This window comes from Oncorhynchus keta, unplaced genomic scaffold (genome assembly GCF_023373465.1).
Source record: "Oncorhynchus keta strain PuntledgeMale-10-30-2019 unplaced genomic scaffold, Oket_V2 Un_scaffold_515_pilon_pilon, whole genome shotgun sequence".
Lineage (NCBI taxonomy): Eukaryota > Metazoa > Chordata > Actinopteri > Salmoniformes > Salmonidae > Oncorhynchus > Oncorhynchus keta.
Genome location: NW_026290954.1, coordinates 205,148 through 215,396, shown reverse-complemented (window position 1 = coordinate 215,396; position 10,249 = coordinate 205,148). Strand labels below are relative to the sequence as shown.

The 10,249-nt window shown below is 47.8% G+C and overlaps 1 protein-coding gene across 1 annotated transcript in view; it reads right to left on the bottom strand.

Annotated features, from left to right (window-relative positions):
- LOC127928963 (Golgi reassembly-stacking protein 1-like) overlaps positions 1–10,249 on the bottom strand; it is a 39,065-nt gene continuing 28,816 nt past the window's right edge. The window contains exons 7-8 of the mRNA XM_052516606.1: positions 784–871; positions 1–237 (exon numbers count right to left, since the gene is read on the bottom strand). Of these exons, the coding sequence (XP_052372566.1) occupies positions 29–237; positions 784–871 (297 nt within the window). The 3' untranslated portion in view covers positions 1–28. The remainder of the gene's footprint in view (positions 238–783; positions 872–10,249) is intronic.

The following is a 10,249-nucleotide window of genomic DNA, read 5'->3' as shown; positions in this document are numbered from 1 at the left end:
AACCCCCTGGTCCAGTGATGTAGCAGTGTCAGACAGGGCCATGACTGATCAGGTCCCCTGTGGCGGCTCCACCAGAGGGAGGGGACGTCAGGTCTTGGGGGTTGGGGTGGTGTTGACGACAGGAGACATCCCCGTCATTGGCTAGCATGGACACGTCCTTGGTCATGTGACCCATGTCAATGGAGGAGACCATCTCTGATAGGTCAGGTGTCAGAGCCTCAGAGATACTGGAGGAATCTGACAGTGAAACAGAACAACAGGAAAACATGTTTGTCGTCAAACCCAAACTGCCCACTTCATTTTTAATCCGTTTGAATGCAGCATCTTTCCTATGATACGACATACAAATTATATTTTCAGCCTCCGTTTTGTTTCTAGTTTGGGTTTTATTTTAATTTTACCACCCACCAGCATGTTTATTATTCAGAAAGAGCTGCAAAGTTCTCCCTCTTGGTGACTGAGATGTGCCAAACAGCTACTGAGCTGTGGAGCTGATTAAAATAAGGGCTTCAAACTTTAGACAGGAAATTACATCGAAATAGTGGTGGCAATTTCCTCTGGGGGAAGTGTCCTTTAACACAGAGACCCAGAAAACACAACAAATATTGAAGCGTTTTATGGCCGGATTCCCAGACACAGATTAAACCTAGTCCAGGTTAAAACAGAATTCGCAAAGAATGAATATTCTGAATTTAAAAACAGCTTTTTAGTCCAGGACCAGGCTTAATCTGTGTCTGGGAAACTGGCCCTAATGATTCTATTATTTCCTGAGTAGAAGGTTACCTGGGTCCATGATTCTCTGGATGGGAGGAGGTAGATGTATAGAGGGGACCTGGATGGGCTGATGCGGACCCAACACTCCTTCACCCGGCTGACCAGATTGAGAGGTTAAGACCAGATGGAGAGGTTAAGGCCAGATGGAGAGATTAAGACCAGATGGAGAGGTTAAGACCAGATGGAGGTTAAGACCAGATGGAGATTAAGGCCAGATGGAGAGGTTAAGACCAGATGGAGAGGTTAAGGCCAGATGGAGAGGTTAAGACCAGATGGAAAGGTTAAGACCAGATGGAGAGGTTAAGACCAGATGGAAAGGTTAAGACCAGATGGATAGGTTAAGGCCAGATGGATAGGTTAAGGCCAGATGGATAGGTTAAGGCCAGATGGAGTGGTTAAGGTATTAAGGTAGAGGTTAAGACCAGATGGAGAGGTTAAGACCAGATGGAGAGGTTAAGGTATTAAGGTAGGGGTTAAGACCAGATGGAGAGGTTAAGGTATTAAGGTAGAGGTTAAGACCAGATGGAGAGGTTAAGACCAGATGGAGAGGTTAAGACCAGATTGAGAGGTTAAGACCAGATGGAGAGGTTGAGACCAGATGGAGAGGTTAAGACCAGATGGAGAGGTTGAGACCAGATGGAGAGGTTAAGGTATTAAGGTAGAGGTTAAGACCAGATGGAGAGGTTAAGACCAGATGGAGAGGTTAAGGTATTAAGGTAGAGGTTAAGACCAGATGGAGAGGTTAAGACCAGATGGAGAGATTAAGACCAGATGGAGAGATTAAGACCAGATGGAGAGGTTAAGGTATTAAGGTAGAGGTTAAGACCAGATGGAGAGGTTAAGACCAGATGGAGAGGTTAAGACCAGATGGAGAGGTTAAGACCAGATGGAGAGGTTAAGACCAGATGGAAAGGTTAAGACCAGATGGAAAGGTTAAGACCAGATGGAGAGGCTAAGTAGAGGTTAAGTAGTGGTTAAGACCAGATGGAGAGGTCAAGGCCAGATGGAGAGGTTAAGGCCAGATGGAGAGGTTAAGTAGGACCAGATGAAGAGGTTAAGACCAGATGGAGAGGTTAAGTAGGACCAGATGAAGAGGTTAAGACCAGATGAAGAGGTTAAGTAGGACCAGATGAAGAGGTTAAGTAGAGGTTAAGGCCAGCTGGAGAGGTTAAGGCCAGCTGGAGAGTTTAAGGCCAGCTGGAGAGGTTAAGGCCAGCTGGAGCTGTTAAGGCCAGATGGAGAGGTTAAGTAGAGGTTAAGGCCAGATGGAGCGGTTAAGTAGAGGTTAAGGCCAGATGGAGAGGTTAAGACCAGATGGAGAGGTTACGGCCAGATGGAGAGGGTTACGGCCAGTAGGGAGAGGTTATGGCCAGATGGAGAGGTTAAGGCCAGATGGAGAGGTTAAGTAGGACCAGATGAAGAGGTTAAGACCAGATGGAGAGGTTAAGTAGGACCAGATGAAGAGGTTAAGACCAGATGAAGAGGTTAAGTAGGACCAGATGAAGAGGTTAAGTAGAGGTTAAGGCCAGCTGGAGAGGTTAAGGCCAGCTGGAGAGTTTAAGGCCAGCTGGAGAGGTTAAGGCCAGCTGGAGCTGTTAAGGCCAGATGGAGAGGTTAAGTAGAGGTTAAGGCCAGATGGAGCGGTTAAGTAGAGGTTAAGGCCAGATGGAGAGGTTAAGACCAGATGGAGAGGTTACGGCCAGATGGAGAGGGTTACGGCCAGTAGGGAGAGGTTATGGCCAGATGGAGAGGTTACGGCCAGATGGAGAGGTTAAGGTATTAAGGTAGAGGTTAAGACCAGATGGAGAGGTTAAGACCAGATGGAGAGGTTAAGGTATTAAGGTAGGGGTTAAGACCAGATGGAGAGGTTAAGGTATTAAGGTAGAGGTTAAGACCAGATGGAGAGGTTAAGACCAGATGGAGAGGTTAAGACCAGATGGAGAGGTTAAGACCAGATGGAGAGGTTGAGACCAGATGGAGAGGTTGAGACCAGATGGAGAGGTTAAGACCAGATGGAGAGGTTGAGACCAGATGGAGAGGTTAAGGTATTAAGGTAGAGGTTAAGACCAGATGGAGAGGTTAAGACCAGATGGAGAGGTTAAGGTATTAAGGTAGAGGTTAAGACCAGATGGAGAGGTTAAGACCAGATGGAGAGATTAAGACCAGATGGAGAGGTTAAGACCAGATGGAGAGGTTAAGGTATTAAGGTACAGGTTAAGACAAGATGGAGAGGTTAAGACCAGATGGAGAGGTTAAGACCAGATGGAAAGGTTAAGACCAGATGGAGAGGTTAAGACCAGATGGAGAGGCTAAGTAGAGGTTAAGTAGTGGTTAAGACCAGATGGAGAGGTTAAGACCAGATGGAGAGGTCAAGGCCAGATGGAGAGGTTAAGGCCAGATGGAGAGGTTAAGGCCAGATGGAGAGGTTAAGTAGGACCAGATGAAGAGGTTAAGACCAGATGGAGAGGTTAAGTAGGACCAGATGAAGAGGTTAAGTAGAGGTTAAGGCCAGATGGAGCGGTTAAGTAGAGGTTAAGGCCAGATGGAGAGGTTAAGACCAGATGGAGAGGTTACGGCCAGATGGAGAGGGTTACGGCCAGTAGGGAGAGGTTATGGCCAGATGGAGAGGTTACGGCCAGATGGAGAGGTTACGGCCAGATGGACAGGTTAAGGCCAGGTGGAGAGGTTAAGGCCAGGTGGAGAGGTTAAGGCCAGGTGGAGAGGTTAAGGCCAGGTGGAGAGGTTAAGGCCAGATGGAGAGGTTATGGCAAGATGGAGAGGTTATGGCAAGATGGAGAGGTTAAGACCAGATGGAGAGGTTAAGACCAGATGGAGAGGTTAAGGCCAGATGGAAAGGTTAAGACCAGATGGAGAGGTTAAGACCAGATGGAAAGGTTAAGACCAGATGGAAAGGTTAAGACCAGATGGAAAGGTTAAGGCCAGATGGAGAGGTTAAGGTATTAAGGTAGAGGTTAAGACCAGATGGAGAGGTTAAGACCAGATGGAGAGGTTAAGGTATTAAGGTAGGGGTTAAGACCAGATGGAGAGGTTAAGGTATTAAGGTAGAGGTTAAGACCAGATGGAGAGGTTAAGACCAGATGGAGAGGTTAAGACCAGATTGAGAGGTTAAGACGAGATGGAGAGGTTGAGACCAGATGGAGAGGTTAAGACCAGATGGAGAGGTTGAGACCAGATGGAGAGGTTAAGGTATTAAAGTAGAGGTTAAGACCAGATGGAGAGGTTAAGACCAGATGGAGAGGTTAAGGTATTAAGGTAGAGGTTAAGACCAGATGGAGAGGTTAAGACCAGATGGAGAGATTAAGACCAGATGGAGAGATTAAGACCAGATGGAGAGGTTAAGGTATTAAGGTAGAGGTTAAGACCAGATGGAGAGGTTAAGACCAGATGGAGAGGTTAAGACCAGATGGAGAGGTTAAGACCAGATGGAAAGGTTAAGACCAGATGGAGAGGTTAAGACCAGATGGAGAGGCTAAGTAGAGGTTAAGTAGTGGTTAAGACCAGATGGAGAGGTTAAGACCAGATGGAGAGGTCAAGGCCAGATGGAGAGGTTAAGGCCAGATGGAGAGGTTAAGTAGGACCAGATGAAGAGGTTAAGACCAGATGGAGAGGTTAAGTAGGACCAGATGAAGAGGTTAAGACCAGATGAAGAGGTTAAGTAGGACCAGATGAAGAGGTTAAGTAGAGGTTAAGGCCAGCTGGAGAGGTTAAGGCCAGCTGGAGAGGTTAAGGCCAGCTGGAGAGTTTAAGGCCAGCTGGAGAGGTTAAGGCCAGCTGGAGCTGTTAAGGCCAGATGGAGAGGTTAAGTAGAGGTTAAGGCCAGATGGAGCGGTTAAGTAGAGGTTAAGGCCAGATGGAGAGGTTAAGACCAGATGGAGAGGTTACGGCCAGATGGAGAGGGTTAAGGCCAGATGGAGAGGTTATGGCCAGATGGAGAGGTTACGGCCAGATGGAGAGGTTAAGGTATTAAGGTAGAGGTTAAGACCAGATGGAGAGGTTAAGACCAGATGGAGAGGTTAAGGTATTAAGGTAGGGGTTAAGACCAGATGGAGAGGTTAAGACCAGATGGAGAGGTTAAGACCAGATGGAGGAGGTTAAGACCAGATGGAGAGGTTAAGACCAGATGGAGAGGTTAAGACCAGATGGAGAGGTTGAGACCAGATGGAGAGGTTGAGACCAGATGGAGAGGTTAAGACCAGATGGAGAGGTTGAGACCAGATGGAGAGGTTAAGGTATTAAGGTAGAGGTTAAGACCAGATGGAGAGGTTAAGACCAGATGGAGAGGTTAAGGTAGAGGTTAAGACCAGATGGAGAGGTTAAGACCAGATGGAGAGATTAAGACCAGATGGAGAGGTTAAGACCAGATGGAGAGGTTAAGGTATTAAGGTAGAGGTTAAGACCAGATGGAGAGGTTAAGACCAGATGGAGAGGTTAAGACCAGATGGAGAGGTTAAGACCAGATGGAAAGGTTAAGACCAGATGGAGAGGTTAAGACCAGATGGAGAGGCTAAGTAGAGGTTAAGTAGTGGTTAAGACCAGATGGAGAGGTTAAGACCAGATGGAGAGGTCAAGGCCAGATGGAGAGGTTAAGGCCAGATGGAGAGGTTAAGGCCAGATGGAGAGGTTAAGTAGGACCAGATGAAGAGGTTAAGACCAGATGGAGAGGTTAAGGCCAGATGGAGAGGTTAAGTAGGACCAGATGAAGAGGTTAAGACCAGATGGAGAGGTTAAGTAGGACCAGATGAAGAGGTTAAGTAGAGGTTAAGGCCAGCTGGAGAGGTTAAGGCCAGATGGAGAGGTTAAGTAGAGGTTAAGGCCAGATGGAGCGGTTAAGTAGAGGTTAAGGCCAGATGGAGAGGTTAAGACCAGATGGAGAGATTACGGCCAGATGGAGAGGGTTACGGCCAGTAGGGAGAGGTTATGGCCAGATGGAGAGGTTACGGCCAGATGGAGAGGTTACGGCCAGATGGACAGGTTAAGGCCAGGTGGAGAGGTTAAGGCCAGGTGGAGAGGTTAAGGCCAGGTGGAGAGGTTAAGGCCAGGTGGAGAGGTTAAGGCCAGGTGGAGAGGTTAAGGCCAGATGGAGAGGTTATGGCAAGATGGAGAGGTTAAGACCAGATGGAGAGGTTAAGACCAGATGTAGAGGTTAAGACCAGATGTAGAGGTTAAGACCAGATGGAGAGGTTAAGGTATTAAGGTAGAGGTTAAGACCAGATGGAGAGGTTAAGGCCAGATGGAGAGGTTAAGGCCAGATGGAGAGGTTAAGGCCAGATGGAGAGGTTAAGGCCAGATGGAGAGATTAAGGCCAGATGGAGAGATTAAGGCCAGATGGAGAGATTAAGGCCAGATAGAGAGATTAAGGCCAGATAGAGAGGTTAAGGCCAGATATAGAGGTTAAGACCAGATGGAGAGGTTAAGGTATTAAGGTAGAGGTTAAGACCAGATGGAGAGGTTAAGACCAGATGGAGGTTAAGACCAGATGGAGAGGTTAAGACCAGATGGAGAGGTTAAGGCCAGATGGAGAGGTTAAGACCAGATGGAGAGGTTATGGCCAGATGGAGAGGTTAAGACCAGATAGAGAGGTTAGGTAGAGGTTAAGGCCAGCTGGAGAGGTTAAGGCAAGCTGGAGAGGTTAAGGCCAGATGTAGAGGTGAAGACCAGATGGAGAGATTAAGGTATTAAGGTAGAGGTTAAGACCAGATGGAGAGGTTAAGACCAGATGGAGAGGTTAAGACCAGATTGAGAGGTTAAGACGAGATGGAGAGGTTGAGACCAGATGGAGAGGTTAAGACCAGATGGAGAGGTTAAGACCAGATGGAGAGGTTAAGGTATTAAGGTAGAGGTTAAGACCAGATGGAGAGGTTAAGACCAGATGGAGAGGTTAAGGTATTAAGGTAGAGGTTAAGACCAGATGGAGAGGTTAAGACCAGATGGAGAGATTAAGACCAGATGGAGAGATTAAGACCAGATGGAGAGGTTAAGGTATTAAGGTAGAGGTTAAGACCAGATGGAGAGGTTAAGACCAGATGGAGAGGTTAAGACCAGATGGAAAGGTTAAGACCAGATGGAGAGGTTAAGACCAGATGGAGAGGCTAAGGCTAGAGGTTAAGTAGTGGTTAAGACCAGATGGAGAGGTTAAGACCAGATGGAGAGGTCAAGGCCAGATGGAGAGGTTAAGGCCAGATGGAGAGGTTAAGTAGGACCAGATGAAGAGGTTAAGACCAGATGGAGAGGTTAAGTAGGACCAGATGAAGAGGTTAAGACCAGATGAAGAGGTTAAGTAGGACCAGATGAAGAGGTTAAGTAGAGGTTAAGGCCAGCTGGAGAGGTTAAGGCCAGCTGGAGAGTTTAAGGCCAGCTGGAGAGGTTAAGGCCAGCTGGAGCTGTTAAGGCCAGATGGAGAGGTTAAGTAGAGGTTAAGGCCAGATGGAGCGGTTAAGTAGAGGTTAAGGCCAGATGGAGAGGTTAAGACCAGATGGAGAGGTTACGGCCAGATGGAGAGGGTTACGGCCAGTAGGGAGAGGTTATGGCCAGATGGAGAGGTTACGGCCAGATGGAGAGGTTAAGGTATTAAGGTAGAGGTTAAGACCAGATGGAGAGGTTAAGACCAGATGGAGAGGTTAAGGTATTAAGGTAGGGGTTAAGACCAGATGGAGAGGTTAAGGTATTACGGTAGAGGTTAAGACCAGATGGAGAGGTTAAGACCAGATGGAGAGGTTAAGACCAGATGGAGAGGTTAAGACCAGATGGAGAGGTTGAGACCAGATGGAGAGGTTGAGACCAGATGGAGAGGTTAAGACCAGATGGAGAGGTTGAGACCAGATGGAGAGGTTAAGGTATTAAGGTAGAGGTTAAGACCAGATGGAGAGGTTAAGACCAGATGGAGAGGTTAAGGTAGAGGTTAAGACCAGATGGAGAGGTTAAGACCAGATGGAGAGATTAAGACCAGATGGAGAGGTTAAGACCAGATGGAGAGGTTAAGGTATTAAGGTAGAGGTTAAGACCAGATGGAGAGGTTAAGACCAGATGGAGAGGTTAAGACCAGATGGAGAGGTTAAGACCAGATGGAAAGGTTAAGACCAGATGGAGAGGTTAAGACCAGATGGAGAGAACTAAGTAGAGGTTAAGTAGTGGTTAAGACCAGATGGAGAGGTTAAGACCAGATGGAGAGGTCAAGGCCAGATGGAGAGGTTAAGGCCAGATGGAGAGGTTAAGGCCAGATGGAGAGGTTAAGTAGGACCAGATGAAGAGGTTAAGACCAGATGGAGAGGTTAAGTAGGACCAGATGAAGAGGTTAAGTAGAGGTTAAGGCCAGCTGGAGAGTTTAAGGCCAGCTGGAGAGGTTAAGGCCAGATGGAGAGGTTAAGTAGAGGTTAAGGCCAGATGGAGCGGTTAAGTAGAGGTTAAGGCCAGATGGAGAGGTTAAGACCAGATGGAGAGATTACGGCCAGATGGAGAGGGTTACGGCCAGTAGGGAGAGGTTATGGCCAGATGGAGAGGTTACGGCCAGATGGAGAGGTTACGGCCAGATGGACAGGTTAAGGCCAGGTGGAGAGGTTAAGGCCAGGTGGAGAGGTTAAGGCCAGGTGGAGAGGTTAAGGCCAGGTGGAGAGGTTAAGGCCAGGTGGAGAGGTTAAGGCCAGATGGAGAGGTTATGGCAAGATGGAGAGGTTAAGACCAGATGGAGAGGTTAAGACCAGATGTAGAGGTTAAGACCAGATGTAGAGGTTAAGACCAGATGGAGAGGTTAAGGTATTAAGGTAGAGGTTAAGACCAGATGGAGAGGTTAAGACCAGATGGAGAGGTTAAGGCCAGATGGAGAGGTTAAGGCCAGATGGAGAGATTAAGGCCAGATGGAGAGATTAAGGCCAGATGGAGAGATTAAGGCCAGATGGAGAGATTAAGGCCAGATAGAGAGGTTAAGGCCAGATATAGAGGTTAAGACCAGATGGAGAGGTTAAGGTATTAAGGTAGAGGTTAAGACCAGATGGAGAGGTTAAGACCAGATGGAGGTTAAGACCAGATGGAGAGGTTAAGACCAGATGGAGAGGTTAAGGCCAGATGGAGAGGTTAAGACCAGATAGAGAGGTTAGGTAGAGGTTAAGGCCAGCTGGAGAGGTTAAGGCAAGCTGGAGAGGTTAAGGCCAGATGTAGAGGTGAAGACCAGATGGAGAGATTAAGGTATTAAGGTAGAGGTTAAGACCAGATGGAGAGGTTAAGACCAGATGGAGAGGTTAAGACCAGATGGAGAGGTTAAGACCAGATAGAGAGTTAAGGCCAGATGGAGAGCTAATGCCAGATGGAGAGGTTAAGACCAGATGGAGAGGTTATGGCCAGATGGAGAGGTTAAGACCAGATAGAGAGTTTAGGTAGAGGTTAAGGCCAGCTGGAGAGGTTAAGGCAAGCTGGAGAGGTTAAGGCCAGATGTAGAGGTTAAGACCAGATGGAGAGGTTAAGGTATTAAGGTAGAGGTTAAGACCAGATGGAGAGGTTAAGGCCAGATGGAGAGGTTAAGACCAGATAGAGAGGTTAGGTAGAGGTTAAGGCCAGCTGGAGAGGTTAAGGCAAGCTGGAGAGGTTAAGGCCAGATGGACAGGTTAAGGCCAGATGGACAGGTTAAGACCAGATGGAGAGGTTAAGACCAGATGGAGAGGTTATGGCCAGATGGAGAGGTTAAGGTAGAGGTTAAGGTCAGATGGAGAGGTTAAGGCCAGATGGAGAGGTTTAGGCCAGATGGAGCGTGTTAAGGGAGAATTTACGGCCAAGCTGAGAGGTTACAGCCAGACGGAGAGGTTACGGCCAGACGGAGAGGTTAAGGCCAGACGGAGAGGTTAAGGCCAGACGGAGAGGTTAAGGCCAGACGGAGAGGTTAAGGCCAGACGGAGAGGTTAAGTAGAGGTTAAGGCCAGCTGGAGAGGTTAAGGCCAGCTGGAGAGGGTTAAGGCCAGCTGGAGAGGTTAAGGCCAGCTGGAGAGGTTAAGGTATTAAGGTAGAGGTTAAGACCAGATGGAGAGGTTAAGACCAGATGGAGAGGTTAAGACCAGATGGAGAGGTTAAGGCCAGATGGAGAGGTTATGGCCAGATGGAGAGGTTATGGCCAGATGGCAAGGTTATGGCCAGATGGCGAGGTTAAGGTATTAAGGTAGAGGTTAAGACCAGATGGAGAGGTTAAGACCAGATGGAGAGGTTAAGGCCAGATGGAGAGGTTAAGGCCAGATGGAGAGGGTAAGGCCAGATGGAGAGGGTAAGACCAGATGGAGAGGTTATGGCCAGATGGAGAGGTTAAGACCAGATAGAGAGGTTAGGTAGAGGTTAAGGCCAGCTGGAGAGGTTAAGGCAAGCTGGAGAGGTTAAGGCCAGATGTAGAGGTTAAGACCAGATGGAGAGATTAAGGTATTAAGGTAGAGGTTAAGACCAGATGGAGAGGTTAAGGCCAGATGGAGAGGTTAAGGCCAGA